This window comes from Panulirus ornatus, chromosome 64 (assembly GCF_036320965.1).
Source record: "Panulirus ornatus isolate Po-2019 chromosome 64, ASM3632096v1, whole genome shotgun sequence".
NCBI classification, from domain to species: domain Eukaryota; kingdom Metazoa; phylum Arthropoda; class Malacostraca; order Decapoda; family Palinuridae; genus Panulirus; species Panulirus ornatus.
Genome location: NC_092287.1, coordinates 391,643 through 411,845, shown reverse-complemented (window position 1 = coordinate 411,845; position 20,203 = coordinate 391,643). Strand labels below are relative to the sequence as shown.

The following is a 20,203-nucleotide window of genomic DNA, read 5'->3' as shown; positions in this document are numbered from 1 at the left end:
AGCATCAGGAAAACTATGTTCTTAAAATGTTTAACTGGCCAGGTAACCGTATACATGGATGGGAGGAACCAAGGGAAGAAGAAAGGAAGATAGGAAACCAGGGAGGGAGGAACCCAGGGAAAGAGGTAGGAACTCAGGGAGGGAGGGAGGTTGAAACCACAGGAGAGAGGTTGGAACCAGAGAGGGACGGAGGATGGAGCCCAAGGAGGGAGTTAGGGAAGAAGGAACCTAGGGAAGGAGTGAGGTTTTAACCCAGGAAAGGAAGGGATGGAGGGAGGGAGGGAAGGAGGATAGAACCCAGCTAGAATGGGAGGTTGGAACACAGGGAAGGAGGGAGGAGACCTGAGAGTGAGGGAGGGAGGTAATCACAGTGGTTGGTGTGATCCAGAAGTTACGAAAGTAGGAAAATATTTTCGTGCCACAGAGCGCGGGCAGCTGGAGCCGCGTGACGACATATTGTGGGTTTTTCCCCAAGTTCTACCGACCACCAGCTCTCTGTAGGTTAGATAATCTGACATATTACTCCTGTTTTGACTGACATGGTTGGGAATTGGGAATGATTGTAGCAAACAGACCTAACAGAGAGGCAACCAGTGATTTGAGGCGAAGAGCCAGTGCTGGTGTGAGTACCTTGTACGAGCAGGTCCAGGTTGCTGGAGATATGAAGTGGAGGGGCACGACGTGGCAACATTCACTTCTTTCCTAAAGTATTATTCAACCATTTAACTATATTCTCGATGAGTTATTATGTACTTCAAAAGAAAAATTACGTATGTGTCGATGATTGTGACAAATACATATACTTCGAGATTAATTAAATGATTCATTTAGATTATCCAATGTATGTCACCTCGATACTCTGTAGCTCACATACTCCTTTTGGATATCCTATCAAACATTCAGCGTGTCTATACCCAGCTGTGACAAAGATCATGAGGTCATATTATAAGAAAATCAACACGTCAGGCTAAGGTCAGCCTACTTGTTACGGTGGTCCTCTGGCGGAGCTACGGTTTAATGAAAGGATTTGCCTTGCGACCTTTCAACTTCTGATTACATTTGCTACCTCTAACAATGAAGAGGGTGAGTTTATAACACAAGTTTTATAATGAAAGTTGGAGAAGTGTTAAGAATCGGAGCGAAAACGTGTCAAGAATTATGCTAGATTCGTTGCACACTGTCAACACAGGGTAGGTTATGAGAGATGCAGGTGAGGGGTACGGGGTGGCACTTAGGGACTGGAGATAACACAAGTGCAGGTGATGGTTATCTGCTAGAGGGTTAGGCTAGGACGGTGTACGTTGGGGTAAGAAAGTGGCAAATTCTGCCGGGTTGGGTTAAGCTAAGGTAAGCCAGAGTTGAAGTGGTGTGCTAGCCTTGTATAGATTATGACATGGTATAGCTGTATACATTATGACAGCGTATTGCTGCATAGATCCTGACGGCGTATAACTGTATAGATCATGACTATATAGCTATATAGATCATGACAGTCTATAGCTGTATAGACCATGATAGTGTATAGCTGTACAGATTATGACAGTGTATAGCACTGTATAAAACTGTCAGCTTATGCATTTGAACGAGGCGCTCAGCCATGCCCTCTAACTGACCCGCTCAGCCACGCCATCTAACTGACCTGCTCAGCCACGCCCTCTAACTGACCCGCTCAGCTACGCTCTCTAACTGACCTGCTCAGCCACGCCCTCTGACCTGCTCAACCACGCCCTCTAACTGACCTGCTCAGCCACACCCTCTGATTGACCCTTTAACCTTTTGCCTTCAAAAAGCAAATCTTGGTTGGATACGCTGGGATTAGTTAGTGTCTCTTGCATATGCTTGCAAATATCCTACATTACTCAGTCGCAACATTGAAAAAGATAGATAGACGAACGAAACCACGGCTACATACACTGCATAATGTTACAACTTATCCAGTGAAAGTATGGGATAATTCCTACCAGCCTGTCAACAGGGAGAGTAAGACACTTTCTAAACCACTCGTACTTTCACATCTGCAATACTGTTGTATTATATCAGTTTTTATACCAGAGAGAGAAAGATAGGAGGAAAAAGTGGTGTAGTAATTGTATTGAGGAAGATCTGAATCCATCTGACGTTGGTTGCTTATTTAGGTTTTAGGCCCATCGACTGCCTGGATTTGATATCAAGGTCGTCAAATTAATCAAAACCACCAAGGGGGTGGCGATGCTCTTTCCTGTGGGGCGCGGTTGCGCCAAGAATGGATGAAGGCAAGCAAGTATATATATATATATATATATATATATATATATATATATATATATATATATATATATATATATATGATACAGCGCTGGTGGCTGATTCGGGTGAGAAACTGCAGAAGGTGGTGACTGAGTTTGGTAAAGTGTGTGAAATAAGAAAGCTGAGAACAAATGTGAATAAGAGCAATGTCATTAGGTACAGTAGGGTTGAGGGACAAGTCAATTGGGAGGTAAGTTTGAATTGAAAAAACTGGAGGAAGTGAAGTGTTTTAGATACCCGGGAATGGATTTGGCAGTGGATGGACCCAGGGAAGCGGAAGTGAGTCACAGGGTGGGGAAGGGGCGAAGGTTTTGGGAGCGTTGAAGAATGTGTGGAAGATGAGAACGTTATCTCGGAAAGCAAAAATGGGTATGTTTGAAGGAATAGCGGTTCAAGCAATATTATATGGTTGCAAGGAGTGGGCTATAGATAGGGTTGTGCGGAGGACGGTGGATGTGTTGGAAATGAAATGTTTGAGGGCATTATGTGATGTGAGGTGGTTTGATCGAGTAAGTAATGATACGGTAAGAGAGATGTGTGGTAATAAAAAGAGTGTGGTTGAGAGACCAGAAGAGGGTGTTTTGAAATGGTTTGGTCACATGGAGAGAATGAGTGAGGAAAGATTAACAGAGAGGATATATGTGTCAGAGGTAAAGGGAACGAGGAGGAGCGGGAGACCAAAATGGAGGTGGAAGGATGAAGTGAAAAAGATTTTGAGCGATTGGGGCCTGAGCATACAGGAGGGGGAAAGGCGTGCAAGGAATAGAGTGAATTGGAACGATATGGTATACCAGGGTGATCGTGCTTTCAATGGATTGAACTAGGGCACTTGAAGCGTCTGGGGTAAACCATGGAAAGTTTTGTAGGGCCTGTATGTGGAAAGGGAGCTGTAGTTTCGGTGTATTATACATAACAGCTAGAGACCTAACCTAAGCTAACCTAACCTAACCTAACCATATAACATTGATGGAACCACTATTCCTTCAAACATACCCATTTTTGCTCTCCAAGATAACGTTCTCGCCTTCCTTACATTCTTCAACGCTCCCAGAACCTTCGCCCCCTCGCCTACCCTGTGTATCATTTCCGCTTCCATGGTTCCATCCGCTGCTAAATCCACTTCCAGATATCTAAAACACTTCACTTCCTCCAGCTTTTCTCCACTCAAACTTACTTCCCCATTAAGTTGCTCCTCAATCCTACTGAACTTAATGACCTTGCTCTTATTCACATTTACCCTGAGGTTTCGTCTTTCACACTACCAAACACAGTCACCAACTTCTGCAGTTTCTCACCCGAATATATATAGGAATGGATGGGCCATTCTTCATCCGTTTTCTGGCGCTACCTTGCTGAAGTGGGAAACGGCGATCAAGTATATTGAATAAATAATCACCCGCAAAATTGTAACAAAGCAATATCAGTGGACATACTTATTTTACTTCCAACAAAATCTCCATTCTCACTTTTATTTTTGAATACAAAGATTTTTCTTCAGTATTTTGCAAATATACCTTTGGAGTGTACGCTCAGTGTATTGTAAATATACCTTGGAAGTGTACGCTCTGTGTATTGTAAATATACCTTGGAAGTGTACGCTCTGTGTATTGTAAATATACCTTGGAAGTGTACGCTCTGCGTATTGTAAATATACCTCGGAAGTGTTTGCTCTGTGTATTGTAAAGGGAACATGCCTGTAAGGCTTATATCCTGTACGTTTCATCTTTGTAAGATTCTTTATAACTTAGAAACTTTTAGTCGATCTACACTATTCTTTGGTGTAATTTCAATATGTGTTTATCATCTCTGTCAGTCTTATCATACTGTGGTGATGACAACTCCGCTGTAGTGTTCCCTTGACGAGAGCAAAATGAAACTTTGCTGAAGCAAGAAGAGGATAGGAACCCTCACAGCAAAGACAGAAAGCCATCGACGTTTTCGAGCGTTTACGGATGACTTGACTAACCAAGGGACCAAGCTGACATGTGTGATATGCTCGGGCTCGTGGTAACAGTGAATGGCCAACAGGGCCACAAGAAGCAACATCCTCATAACTGATGATGCATTAACTTCTTACGTACATCTCGAACAGAAAAACCCAGCCTGGTCTCTCACGATCAGAAACTATATGTTATCTTCAGACTGACATCCTGGCAGTGCTGGTGTGCCAGATGGTCGACGGTAAAGATATTAATGGTCCAGGAAAGAATAGTAGATTTACAATAAAAAGAGGAAATGATTGGTGAGAAAAAGAGATACACTCCAGGAACGCAAATTACTTAAGAAGATATATCGAACACGTACCTCTTCTCCCCTGCCTTGTTGGTGTAGACGCTCCTGTAGAAGCCGACGATAGATCCGTCCAAAGAACCTTCGAACTCCAGTTCGAGTGTGTAATTGCCAGGCACTAAGGTCAAACTTGGCTGCACTACCCAGAACTGGTTGGGTTTGTATTCAAAGAAATCTTTCAGCGGCACAGCACTTCCTGACATGTGGAGATTCGTCTTCGTGATGTTCATAGACTTGACGTGCGTGACAAGGTAGTCCATAGGAGACGTCACGCCTATCACAATCCCCACACGACCTGTGAACTTTCCAGTATCTAGATCAGGGTGGAGGTAGAGATCGTAGTGGTGAGGAAGTGTCGACCTTGGGATGCGGTACTCACGTTCCCATGGTTCTTGTGGCTCTTCCGTCGTCGTAGTAATTCTACTGATGGTGTCTGTGGTGGTGGTGGTGGTAGTGGTAGTGGTGGTGGTGGCGGTGGTGGTAGAAGGCGTGGGTCGGCCAACCGTCACTCTTTGAACTGGATTTGGCTTTTGTGGTAGTTTAGCGACGACGCCTCCAGGTGTTCCATCCACAACGGCTTGAGTGGTCCCAGAGGAGGTCTGACCCCCTGTCTCCCTCCAGTCTGGAGCCAAGAGGAGCACTAAGAGAGCCACACACACGATGGAGAGCGCGGCCACCAGGAAGAGTAACGCTGCCGTCGATCGTCGCACAAACACTTGACCCATTTTGTAAGGTGGGTGACCGCTGTACCCTCACCAAATGGCCTGGGAGCAAGAAGACCCTCTTGTCTAACAGTTTAGCCGAGCAATGCACACCTGAAAGATTGGCACGGTTAAGTGAAGAGCCTCTGTCATGTTGGTACAACAGAAATTCAGGAAGCTTAACTAAAATCAAAGTTCTTGACGGATAGTTCTGATGTATAACTGGAATCTGATGAAATTTCGGTAGAAACTATTTGGCTAACTTAAGAATATCTTACGAATATCTATACTGAAATGAATTCTACAGTTAAATGGCAGAAGTATACAGTTAACCTAAATATACTTCCGAAGGACTTCTCACGGAACACTCTTGACGTCCAAGCAGTTGATAACAACTCACAAGGAACATCTACCACAGCTACTTCTTGCTGGACGAGATCCACCTGGAACACTTATTCCCAAATATTGCCTATGTTTCACACACTGTCTTCACAAGGACACTATCACTGTAGCTTCAAGGTTGTGTTATACTCAGCAGCAGTGGCAGGATAAACTTTTGAGCGGCAGGTTCTTTTACGGGACCGTATTGTGTGTCATCAACCGACGATCGTACAGCCTCGCCAAAGATGATTTATCACTTCCTGTGTAACCTCAAGAAGACGGAATACTGTGGAACATAAACGCCCATACACCTACGTATACATATATATACATATCAACACACACACACACACACACACACACACACACACCCACATATATATATATATATATTATTATTATCATTATTATTTTGCTTTGTTTGCTTTGCCGCTGTCTCCCACGTTAGCGAGGTAGCGCAAGGAAACAGACGAAAGAATGGCCCAACCCACCCATATACACATGTATATACATACACGTGCACACACGCAAATATACATACCTATATATCTCAACGTATATATATATATACACACACAGACATATACATATATACACATGTACATAATTCATACTTTCTGCCTTTCTTCATTCCCATCGCCACCCCGCCACACATGAAATAACAACCCCCTCCGCCTCATGTGCGCGAGGTAGCGCTAGGAAAAGACAACAAAGGCCCCATTCATTCACACTCAGTCTCTAGCTGTCATGTAATAATGCACCGAAACCACAGCTCCCTTTCCACATCCGGGCCCCACAGAACTTTCCATGGTTTACCCCAGACACTTCAAATGCCCTGGTTCAATCTAATGACAGCGCGTCGACCCCGATATACCACATCGTTCCAATTCACTCTATTCCTTGCACGCCTTTCACCCTCTTGCGTGTTCAGGCCCCGATCACTCAAAATCTTTTTCACTCCATCTCTCCACCTCCAATTTGGTCTTCCACTTCTCCTCGTTCCCTCCACCTCTGACACATATATCCTCTTGGTCAATCTTTCCTCACTCAATCTCTCCATGTGACCAAACCACTTCAAAACACCCTCTTCTGCTCTCTCGACCATACTCTTTTTATCACCACACATCTCTCTTACCCTATTATTACTTACTAGATCAAACCACCTCACACCACATATTGTTCTCAAACATCTTATTTCCAGCACATCCACCCTCCTCCGCACAACTCTATCCATAGCCCACGCCTCGCAACCATATAACATTGTTGGAACCACTATTCCTTCAAACATACCCATTTTTGCTTTCCGAGATAATGTTCTCGACTTCCACACATTCTTCAAGAAAGAGGCAGGAGGTCAAGAGAAAGGTGCAAGAGGTGAAAAAGAGAGCAAATGAGAGTTGGGGTGAGAGAGTATCATTAAATTTTAGGGAGAATAAAAAGATGTTTTGGAAGGAGGTAAATAAAGTGCGTAAGACAAGGGAGCAAATGGAAACTTCAGTGAAGGGGGTTAATGGGGAGGTGATAACAAGTAGTGGTGATGTGAGAAGGAGATGGAGTGAGTATTTTGAAGGTTTGTTGAATGTGTTTGATGATAGAGTGGCAGATATAGGGTGTTTTCTTCGAAGTGGTGTGCAAAGTGAGAGGGTTAGGGAAAATGATTTGGTAAACAGAGAAGAGGTAGTAAAAGCTTTGCGGTAGATGAAAGGCGGCAAGGCAGCGGGTTTGGATGGTATTGCAGTGGAATTTATTAAAAAAAGGGGGTGACTGTATCGTTGACTGGTTGGTAAGGTTTTTTAATATATGTATGACTCATGGTGAGGTGCCTGAGGATTGGCGGAATGCTTACATAGTACCATTGTACAAAGACAAAGGGGATAAGAGTGAGTGCTCAAATTACAGAGGTATAAGTTTGTTGAGTATTCCTGTGAAATTATATGGGAGGGTATTGATTGAGAGGGTGAAGGCATGTACAGAGCATCAGATTGGGGAAGAGCAGTGTGGTTTCAGAAGTGGTAGAGGATGTGTGGATAAGGTGTTTGCTTTGAAGAATGTATGTGAGAAATTCTTAGAAAAGCAAATGGATTTGTATGTAGCATTTATGGATCTGGAGAAGACATATGATAGAGTTGATAGAGATGCTCTGTGGAAGGTGTTAAGAATATATGGTGTGGGAGGCAAGTTGTTAGAAGCAGTGAAAAGTTTTTATCGAGGATGTAAGGCATGTGTACGTGTAGGAAGAGAGGAAAGTGATTGGTTCTCAGTGAATGTAGGTTTGCGGCAGGGGTGTGTGATGTCTCCATGGTTGTTTAATTTGTTTATGGATGGGGTTGTTAGGGAGGTGAATGCAAGAGTTGTGGAAAGAGGGGCAAGTATGCAGTCTTTTGTGGATGAGAGAGCTTGGGAAGTGAGTCAGTTGTTGTTCGCTGATGATACAGCGCTGGTGGCTCATTCATGTGTGAAACTGCAGAAGCTGGTGACTGAGTTTGGTAAAGTGTGTGAAAGAAGAAAGTTGAGAGTAAATGTGAATAAGAGCAAGGTTATCAGGTACAGTAGGGTTGAGGGTCAAGTCAATTGGGAGGTAAGTCTGAATAGAGAAAAACTGGAGGAAGTGAAGTGTTTTAGATATTTGGGAGTGGATTTGGCAGCGGATGGAACCATGGAAGCGGAAGTGAATCATAGGGTGGGGGAGGGAGCGAAAATTCTGGGAGCCTTGAAGAATGTGTGGAAGTCGAGAACATTATCTCGGAAAGCAAAAATGGGTATGTTTGAAGGAATAGTGGTTCCAACAATGTTATATGGTTGCGAGGCGTGGGCTATGGATAGAGTTGTGCGCAGGAGGGTGGATGTGCTGGAAATGAGATGTTTGAGGACAATATGTGGTGTGAGGTGGTTTGATAGAGTAAGTAATAATAGGGTAAGAGAGATGTATGGAAATAAACAGAGTGTGGTTGAGAGAGCAGAAGAGGGTGTTTTGAAATGGTTTGGTCACATGGAGAGAATAAGTGAGGAAAGATTGACCAAGAGGATATATGTGTCAGAGGTGGAGGGAACGAGGAGAAGTGGAAGACCAAATTGGAGGTGAAAAGATGGAGTGAAAAAGATTTTGAGTGATCGGGGCCTGAACATGCAAGAGGGTGAAAGGCGTGCAAGGAATAGAGTGAATTGGAACGATATGGTATACCGGGGTCGACGTGCTGTCAATGGATTTAACCAGGACATGTGAAGCGTCTGGGGTAAAACATGGAAAGTTTTGTGGGGCCTGGATGTGGAAAGGGAGCTGTGGTTTCGGTGCATTATTGCATGACAGGTAGAGACTGAGTGTGAACGAATGGGGCCTTTGTTGTCTTTTCCTAGCGCTACCTCGCACACATGAGGGGGGAGGGGGTTGTTATTCCATGTGTGGCGAGGTGGCGATGGGAATGAATAAAGGCAAACAGTATGAATTATGTACATGTGTATATATGTATATGTCTGTGTGTGTATATATATATATATATATATATATATATATATATATATATATATATATATATATATATATATACATTGAGATGTATAGGTATGTATATTTGCGTGTGTGGACGTGTATGTATATACATATGTATGTGGGTGGGTTGGGCCATTCTTTCGTCTGTTTCCTCGCGCTACCTCGGTAACGCGGGAGACAGCGACAAAGCAAAATATATAATACATAAACATAATATATATATATATATATATATATATATATATATATATATATATATATATATATATATATATATATATATATATATATATATACACTTGTACTTAATCATACTTGCCCTTATTGACTCCTGGCGTCACCCCGCACCACAGGAAACAGTATCGCTACCCCCGCTTCGGCGAGGTAGCGCCAGGAAAAGTCAGAAAAAGCCACATTCGTTCACACTCAGTCTCTAGCTGTCATGCGTAATGCACCGAAACCACAGCTCCCTATCCTCATCCAGGCCTCACAGACCTTCCCATGGTTTACCCCATACGCTTCAGGTGTGTGTGTGTGTGTGTGTGTGTGTGTGTGTGTGTGTGTGTGTGTGTGTGTGTGTGTGTGTGTGTGTGTGTGTGTGTGTGTGTGTGTGTGTGTGTGTGTGTGTGTGTGTGTGTGTGTAGATTGGTAAAGGTTTTCGAAATAGAGGAAACAATGTTAGGGAGAAGAGAGGGTGAGAGTAGCTGAACTCGCATAAGAGGCGTGTGTGAAGAAATACCTAGAAAATTGAGAGCAGAATGGCAAAAGGTACGAGTAAATGAAGTGAGAAGAGTGGGTGAGAAATAGGATGTATTAAGTGAAACAATGATGGCATGTGCAAGGGATGTATGAGGCATGCGGGAGGTGTGAGATGAGAAGATTAGAATGGGTAGTGAGTGGTGGGATGAAGAAGTAAAATTGCTAGTGAAAGTGAAAAGAGAGGCATTTCGGCGGTACTTACAGGGAATGAGTGAAAATAATTGAGAGATGTATAAGAGAAGCTGCAGGAAGTCAAGAGACAGGTGCAGGGGTTGAAAAAGAGGGCAAATGACAGTTGGGGTGAGAGTGTAACAGAAAACTTTAGGAGGAATAAGATGTTTTGGAAGGAGGTAAATAAAGTGCGTAAGACAAGAGAACAAATGGGAACATCTGAGAAGGGAGCAAAAGGGGAAGTGATAACAGGTAATGATGAAGTGAAGGGGAGATGGAGTGAGTATTCTGAAGGATTGTTAAATGTGTTTCATGAAAGAGTGGCAGATGTAGGGTGTTTGGGTAAGGGTGGTATGCGAAGTGAATAGACTATGGAGAGTGGTTTGATGAATAGAGAAAAGGTAAGGAAAGCTGTACATAAGATGAAAGCCGGCAAGGAGACGGGAGTAGATGGTAATGCAGTTAAATTCATTACGAAAGCGGGTGACTGTTTTGCTGATTGCTTGATAAGGATTTTCATTGCATGTATGGACCATAGTGAAGTGCCTTAGGGTCGGCCGAATGCATGTATAGTGCAATTGTATAAGGGCAAAGGGGATAAAGGTGTGTTCAAATTACAGAGGCATAAGTTTGTTGAGTATTCCTGAGAAATTTTAAGGGAGGGTATTGATTAAGAGGGTGAAGGAATGTACAGAGGATCAGACTAGGGAGGAGCAATGTGGAGACAGAAGTGGTAGAGGATGTGTGGATCAAATGTTTGCTTTAAAGAATGTGTGTGAGAAATACTTATCAAAACAAATGGATTTGTATGTGTCATTTATGGATTTGGAGAAGGTGTATGATAGGCTTTATAGAGATACTTTGTAGAAGGTCTTAAGAATATATAATGTGGAAAGATTGCTGCTAGAGACAGTGAGAAGTTTTCATCAAGGGTGAAAGGCATGTGCACGAGTGGGGAAAAGAGGAGACTAAATGGTTCCAAGTGAAGGTTGGTCGACGGTAGGGGTGTGTGATGTCCCCATGGTTGTTTAATATGTTTATGGATGTGGTGGTGAGGAAGGTAAAGGCAAGAGTCTTGGACAGAGGGGCAAGCATACAATCTGTGGGGGATGAAAGGGCCTGGGAAGTGAGCCAGCTGTTGTTTGCTGATGATACTCGTAAGTGTGAGGGGGTCCGTCATACGTGTGGTGATGTGAGGGGCCGTCACACTCGTGGAAAATGTGAGGGATCCGTCATACCATGTATACTTATCATCTAAAGATGGCGTACTTGTAAAGAGTTTATCTTTGAGGTATGATGACGCACAAGCTAATTCTGTGCTGAGCAAGAGACCAAGGCCGACCGGTCCGTGACGGGTCCAAAGGCCACACTTCATAGCTTGTGTTCATCATCGCACAACTGAGAAGATTCCACTTTCTTTTTGTCTGTGGATTATCTCTTAGATGTATGTAACATGGATATATACTATTATTTTCCTAAAATATGTAGTGGACGTTGCATGTCACACAGGGAAGCACCTGGACCTCAGTAAGTGTGAAAACAACTGTTAGGCCGTGGGAACCGCTGGGGTTCTTCAGATCTCCAGCTCTCCAGCAAGTCTAACGTCATCAACGTCTTTTAATGTCCTCCATATATTTTTTCCTTTACTTATACATTTAATTGATTAGAGAGAGAGAGAGAGAGAGAGAGAGAGAGAGAGAGAGAGAGAGAGAGAGAGAGAGAGAGAGAGAGAGAGAGAGAATATGATGCAACGACTCTGCTGTCCCTCATCTGACAGAAGAAAATATGTGATCGTAACCACACACTATACGCGTTATTTTCTTGTCAGCTGAGGGAGAGCAGTCATTGCATCATACTCTCTCTCTCTCTCTCTCTCTCTCTCTCTCTCTCTCTCTCTCTCTAATCAGTTAAAAGTATACGTAAAGAAAAAAATATAAAGAGGACATTAAAATACGTTATCTATGAGGCGGTGAACCTGAGGTGAACAATCACTGGTCGAATTTCTTTTCACGATTCGGTAAACAGTAATGGGCCATCTTAAGCTGGCTTGTCGGTATGTGTCAACAGACACACGAATCTGTTAGTATATGTTATCAGACATACAAATAGATATTCATGTGTGTGTGTGTGTGTGTGTGTGTGTGTGTGTGTGTGTGTGTGTGTGTGTGTGTGTGTGTGTGTGTGTGTGTGTATGACTATCTAAACAATTTTGAGGTCATTTGGGATACTTTGAGGAAGGCTGGCAAACCTGGAATGGTATGCATATAGGGATATGACAGGATTGGTTACAATCGAACAACGAGACGAGCAAGGCACAGCGTGAGTCACACCTCCCCGCGAGACACATGACGAGACACCCGTGCCCACAGTAAGCACGGCACAGCCAACTGGGAGTCATTAGTAACAGTGGTGGAGGCAGATCAATATCCGACAGTGGAAGACCTCAGTACTCTAATGGCCGCTGGCTTAAGGTTGACAGATGCGTCCGTCCCTCTTGTGTTCTCCCTTAGTACCTCTCACACTCCAGGCCAGTCTCTCTCTCAGTCTCAGACCCTCTCACACAGTTTCAGCACCTCTCACAGAGTCCTACTTTCTTAGATACAGTCCCAGTCCCTCTCACACAGTTCCTGTCTGGCTCAAGAACGTCAGGTATATATATATATATATATATATATATATATATATATATATATATATATATATATATATATATATCATTGTTATTATTATCATCATCATACTTAGTCGCTGTCTCAAGCATTAGCGAGGTAGCGCAAGGACACAGACGAAAGAATGGCCCAACCCACCCACATACACATGTATATACATACACGTCCACACACGCACATATACATGCCTATACATTTCAACGTATACACATATATATACATACACATACATATACATATATACACATGTACATAATTCATACTTGCTGCCTATATTCATTCCCGTCGCCACCCCGCCGCACATGAAATGACAACCCCTTTCCCCTCCTCCGAGGTAGCGCGAGGAAAAGACAATAAAGGCCACATTCGTTCACATCAGACTCAAGCGGTCATGTATAATGCATCGAAACCACAGCTCCCTTTCCACATCCAGGCCCCACAGAACTTTCCATGGTTTACCCCAGACGCTTCACATGCCCTGGATCAATCCATATGGTGACAGCACGTCGAACCCGGTATACCACATCGTTCCAATTCACTCTATTCCATGCACGCCTTTCACCCTCCTGCATGTTCAGGCCCTAATTGATCAAAATCTTTTTCACTCCATCTTTCCGCCTCCAATTTGGACTCCCACTTCTCCTCGTTCCCTCCACCTCTGACACGTATATTCTCTTTGTCAATCTTTCCTCACTCATTCTCTCCATGTGACCAAACCATTTCAAAACACCTTCTTCTAGTCTCTCAACCACTTTCTTTTTATTACCACACATCTCTCTTACTCTTTCATTACTTACTCGATCAAATCACCTCACACCATATGTCCTCAAACATCTCATTTCCAACACATCTAGCCTCCTCCACACAACTCTATCTACAGCCCACGCCAAGCAACCAGATAACATTGTTGGAACCACTATTCCTTCAAACATACCCATTTTTGCTTTCCGAGATAATGTTTTCGCCTTCCACACATTTTTCAACGCCCCCAGAACCTTCGCCGCTTCACCCAACCCGTGACTCACTTCCGCTTTTATGGTACCACCCACTGCCAAATCCACTCACAGATATCTAAAACACTTAACTTCCTCCAGTTTTTCTCCATTCAAACTTACCTCCCAGTTGACTTGTCCCTCAACCCTACTGTACCTAATAACCTTGCTCTTATTCTCATTTACTCTCAGCTTTCTCCTTTCACACACTTTACCAAACTCAGTCACCAGTTTCTGCAGTTTCTCACCCGAATCAGCCACCAGCGCTGTATCATCAGCGAACAACAACTGACTCACTTCCCAAGCTCTCTCATCCACAACAGACTGCATACTTGCCCCTCTTTCCAAAACTCTTGCATTCACCTCCCTGACAACCCCATCCATAAACAAATTAAACAACCATAGAGACATCGCGAACCCCTGCCGCAAACCGACATTCACAGAGAACCAATCACTTTCCTCTCTTCCTACTCGTACACATGCCTTACATCCTCGATAAAAACTTTTCACTGCTTCTAGCAACTTACTTCCCATACCATATACCCTTAATACCTTCCACAAAGCATCTCTATCACCTCTATCATATGTCTTTTCCAGATCCATAAATGCTACATACAAATCCATTTGCTTTTCTAAGTATTTCTCGCATACATTCTTCAAAGCAAACACCTGATCCACACATCCTCTACCACTTCTGAAACCACACTGCTCTTCCCCAATCTGATGCTCTATACATGCCTTCACCCTCTCAATCAATACCCTCCCACATAATTTCCCAGGAATTTTCAACAAACTTATACCTCTGTAATATGAGCACTCACCTTTATCCCCTTTGCCTTTGTACAATGACATTATGCATGCATTCCGCCAATCCTTAGGCACCTCACCGTGAGTCATACATACATTAAATATACTTACCTTGAAGGAATAATGGTTCCAACAATGTTATATGGTTGGGAGTCGTGGGCTATAGATAGAGCTGTGCGGAGGAGGGTGGATGTGCTGGAAACGAGATGTTTGAGGACAGTATGTGGTGTGAGGTGGTTTGATCGAGTAAGTGATAATAAGTAAGAGAGATGTGTGGTAATAAAAAGAGTGTGGTTGACAGAGCAGACGAGGGTGTTTTGAAATTGTTTGGTCACATGGAGAGAATGAGTGAGGAAAGATTGACAAAGAAGATATATGTGTTAGAGGTGGAGGGAACGAGGAGAAGTGGGAGTCCAAATTGGAGGTGGAAAGATGGAGTGAAAAAGATTTTGAGCGATCGGGGCCTGAACATGCAAGAGGGTGAAAGGCGTGCAAGGAATAGGGTGAATTGGAACGATGTGATATACCGGGGTCGACGTGCTGTCAATAGATTGAACTAGGGCATGTGAAGCGTCAGGAGTAAACCATGGAAAGTTCTGTGGGGCCTAGATGTGGAAAGGGAGTTGTAGTTGTAGGGGTTTTTATTTCATGTGTGGCGGGGTGGCGATGGAAATGAATAAAGGCAGACAGTATGAATTATGTACATGTGTACATATGTATATGTCTGTGTGTGTATATATATGTATACGTTGAGATGTATAGGTATGTATATTTGCGTGTGTGGACGTGTATGTATATACATGTGTGTGTAGGTGGGTTGGGAGCTGTGGCTTCGGCGCATTATTACATGACAGCTAGAGATTGAGTGTGAAAGAATGGGGCCTTTGTTGTCTTTTCCTAGCGCTACCTCGCACACATGAGGGGGAAGGGTGTTGTTATTCCATGTGTGGCGGGGTGGCAATTGGAATATATATTTTTTTTTTTCTTTTTTTTTTTGCTTTGTCGCTGTCTCCCGCGTTTGCGAGGTAGCGCAAGGAAACAGACGAAAGAAATGGCCCAACCCACCCCCATACACATGTATATACATACGTCCACACACGCAAATATACATACCTACACAGCTTTCCATGGTTTACCCCAGACGCTTCACATGCCTTGATTCAATCCACTGACAGCACGTCAACCCCGGTATACCACATCGCTCCAATTCACTCTATTCCTTGCCCTCCTTTCATCCTCCTGCATGTTCAGGCCCCGATCACATAAAATCTTTTTCACTCCATCTTTCCACTTCCAATTTGGTCTCCCTCTTCTCCTCGTTCCCTCCACCTCCGACACATATATTCTCTTGGTCAATCTTTCCTCACTCATCCTCTCCATGTGCCCGAACCATTTCAAAACACCCTCTTCTGCTCTCTCAACCACGCTCTTTTTATTTCCACACATCTCTTTTACCCTTACGTTACTTACTCGATCAAACCACCTCACACCACACATTGTCCTCAAACATCTCATTTCCAGCACATCCATCCTCCTGCGCACAACTCTATCCATAGCCCACGCCTCGCAACCATACAACATTGTTGGAACCACTATTCCTTCAAACATACCCATTTTTGCTTTCCGAGATAATGTTCTCGACTTCCACACATTCTTCAAGGCCCCAGAACCTTCGCCGCTTCACCCAACCCGTGACTCACTTCCGCTTTTATGGTACCACCCACTGCCAAATCCACTCACAGATATCTAAAACACTTAACTTCCTCCAGTTTTTCTCCATTCAAACTTACCTCCCAGTTGACTTGTCCCTCAACCCTACTGTACCTAATAACCTTGCTCTTATTCTCATTTACTCTCAGCTTTCTCCTTTCACACACTTTACCAAACTCAGTCACCAGTTTCTGCAGTTTCTCACCCGAATCAGCCACCAGCGCTGTATCATCAGCGAACAACAACTGACTCACTTCCCAAGCTCTCTCATCCACAACAGACTGCATACTTGCCCCTCTTTCCAAAACTCTTGCATTCACCTCCCTGACAACCCCATCCATAAACAAATTAAACAACCATAGAGACATCGCGAACCCCTGCCGCAAACCGACATTCACAGAGAACCAATCACTTTCCTCTCTTCCTACTCGTACACATGCCTTACATCCTCGATAAAAACTTTTCACTGCTTCTAGCAACTTACTTCCCATACCATATACCCTTAATACCTTCCACAAAGCATCTCTATCACCTCTATCATATGTCTTCTCCAGATCCATAAATGCTACATACAAATCCATTTGCTTTTCTAAGTATTTCTCGCATACATTCTTCAAAGCAAACACCTGATCCACACATCCTCTACCACTTCTGAAACCACACTGCTCTTCCCCAATCTGATGCTCTATACATGCCTTCACCCTCTCAATCAATACCCTCCCACATAATTTCCCAGGAATTTTCAACAAACTTATACCTCTGTAATATGAGCACTCACCTTTATCCCCTTTGCCTTTGTACAATGGCATTATGCATGCATTCCGCCAATCCTTAGGCACCTCACCGTGAGTCATACATACATTAAATATAATTACCTTGAAGGAATAATGGTTCCAACAATGTTATATGGTTGGGAGTCGTGGGCTATAGATAGAGCTGTGCGGAGGAGGGTGGATGTGCTGGAAACGAGATGTTTGAGGACAGTATGTGGTGTGAGGTGGTTTGATCGAGTAAGTGATAATAAGTAAGAGAGATGTGTGGTAATAAAAAGAGTGTGGTTGACAGAGCAGACGAGGGTGTTTTGAAATTGTTTGGTCACATGGAGAGAATGAGTGAGGAAAGATTGACAAAGAAGATATATGTGTTAGAGGTGGAGGGAACGAGGAGAAGTGGGAGTCCAAATTGGAGGTGGAAAGATGGAGTGAAAAAGATTTTGAGCGATCGGGGCCTGAACATGCAGGAGGGTGAAAGGCGTGCAAGGAATAGGGTGAATTGGAACGATGTGATATACCGGGGTCGACGTGCTGTCAATAGATTGAACTAGGGCATGTGAAGCGTCAGGAGTAAACCATGGAAAGTTCTGTGGGGCCTAGATGTGGAAAGGGAGTTGTAGTTGTAGGGGTTTTTATTTCATGTGTGGCGGGGTGGCGATGGAAATGAATAAAGGCAGACAGTATGAATTATGTACATGTGTACATATGTATATGTCTGTGTGTGTATATATATGTATACGTTGAGATGTATAGGTATGTATATTTGCGTGTGTGGACGTGTATGTATATACATGTGTGTGTAGGTGGGTTGGGAGCTGTGGCTTCGGCGCATTATTACATGACAGCTAGAGATTGAGTGTGAAAGAATGGGGCCTTTGTTGTCTTTTCCTAGCGCTACCTCGCACACATGAGGGGGGAGGGTGTTGTTATTCCATGTGTGGCGGGGTGGCAATTGGAATATATATTTTTTTTTTTCTTTTTTTTTTGCTTTGTCGCTGTCTCCCGCGTTTGCGAGGTAGCGCAAGGAAACAGACGAAAGAAATGGCCCAACCCACCCCCATACACATGTATATACATACGTCCACACACGCAAATATACATACCTACACAGCTTTCCATGGTTTACCCCAGACGCTTCACATGCCTTGATTCAATCCACTGACAGCACGTCAACCCCGGTATACCACATCGCTCCAATTCACTCTATTCCTTGCCCTCCTTTCATCCTCCTGCATGTTCAGGCCCCGATCACATAAAATCTTTTTCACTCCATCTTTCCACTTCCAATTTGGTCTCCCTCTTCTCCTCGTTCCCTCCACCTCGACACATATATTCTCTTGGTCAATCTTTCCTCACTCATCCTCTCCATGTGCCCGAACCATTTCAAAACACCCTCTTCTGCTCTCTCAACCACGCTCTTTTTATTTCCACACATCTCTCTTTACCCTTACGTTACTTACTCGATCAAACCACCTCACACCACACATTGTCCTCAAACATCTCATTTCCAGCACATCCATCCTCCTGCGCACAACTCTATCCATAGCCCACGCCTCGCAACCATACAACATTGTTGGAACCACTATTCCTTCAAACATACCCATTTTTGCTTTCCGAGATAATGTTCTCGACTTCCACACATTCTTCAAGGCTCCAGAATTTTCGCCCCCTCCCCCACCCTATGATCCACTTCCGCTTCCATGGTTCCATCCGCTGCCAGAGCCACTCCCAGATATCTAAAACACTTCACTTCCTCCAGTTTTTCTCCATTCAAACTCACCTCCCAATTGACTTGACCCTCAACCCTACTGTACCTAATAACCTTGCTCTTATTCACATTTACTCTTAACTTTCTTCTTTCACACACTTTACCAAACTCAGTCACCAGCTTCTGCAGTTTCTCACATGAATCAGCCACCACGCTGTATCATCAGCGAACAACAACTGACTCACTTCCCAAGCTCTCTCATCCCCAACAGACTTCATACTTGCCCCTCTTTCCAAAACTCTTGCATTCACCTCCCTAACAACCCCATCCATAAACAAATTAAACAACCATGGAGACATCACACACCCCTGCCGCAAACCTACATATATATATATATATATATATATATATATATATATATATATATATATATATATATATATATATATATATATATATATATATATATATTTCTTTCTTTTCTTTCAAACTATTCGCCATTTCCCGCATTAGCAACGTAGCGTTTAGAACAGAGGACTGGGCCTCTGAGGGAATATCCTCACCTGGCCCTCTCCTCTGTTCCTTCTTTTGGAAAATAAAAAAAAAAAAAGAGGGGAGGATTTCCAGCCCCCCCCCCGCTCCCTCCCCTTTTAGTCGCCTTCTACGACACGCAGGGAATACGTGGGAAGTATATATATATATATATATATATATATATATATATATATATATATATATATATATACATATATATATATATATATATTCCCATTGCCACCCCGCCACACATGGAATAACAACACCCTCCCCCCTCATGTGTGCGAGGTAGCGCTAGGAAAAGACAACACCCATTCTTTCACACTCAGTCTCTAGCTGTCATGTAACAATGCACCGAAGCCACAGCTCCCAACCCACCTCGGAGGTGGAGGGAAGGAGGAGAAGTGGGAGACCAAATTGGAGGTGGAAAGATGGAGCGAAAAAGATTTTGTGTGATCGGGGCCTGAACATGCAGGAGGGTGAAAGGAGGGCAAGGAATAGAGTGAATTGGAGCGATGTGGTATACCGGGGTTGACGTGCTGTCAGTGGATTGAATCAGGGCATGTGAAGCGTCTGGGGTGAACCATGGAAAGCTGTGTAGGTATGTATATTTGCGTGTGTGGACGTATGTATATACATGTGTATGGGGGTGGGTTGGGCCATTTCTTTCGTCTATTTCCTTGCGCTACCTCGCAAACGCGGGAGACAGCGACAAAGCAAAAAAAGAAAAAAAAAAATATATATATATATATATATATATATATATATATATATATATATATATATATATATATATATATATATAATTGATTATACCTACTGATTATACCCACTAAGTTGTGATAGCAGAAGGAACATAGTGTTGATAGCAGTAGTAATATGGCAGTAATGGTGATAGTAGTATAGCAATGATAACAATAAAGACTTAGCTGT

General features: G+C 43.4%; 1 protein-coding gene across 5 annotated transcripts in view; it reads right to left on the bottom strand.

Moving 5' to 3' along the window:
- Positions 1–20,203, bottom strand: part of LOC139746324 (glutamyl aminopeptidase-like) — a 181,951-nt gene that overhangs the window by 26,267 nt on the left and 135,481 nt on the right. For all 5 annotated transcript variants that reach the window (XM_071657463.1, XM_071657464.1, XM_071657465.1 and 2 more), the window contains one exon: positions 4,591–5,390. In XM_071657463.1, coding sequence (XP_071513564.1) covers positions 4,591–5,300 — 710 coding nt within the window. In that variant the 5' untranslated portion in view covers positions 5,301–5,390. The remainder of the gene's footprint in view (positions 1–4,590; positions 5,391–20,203) is intronic.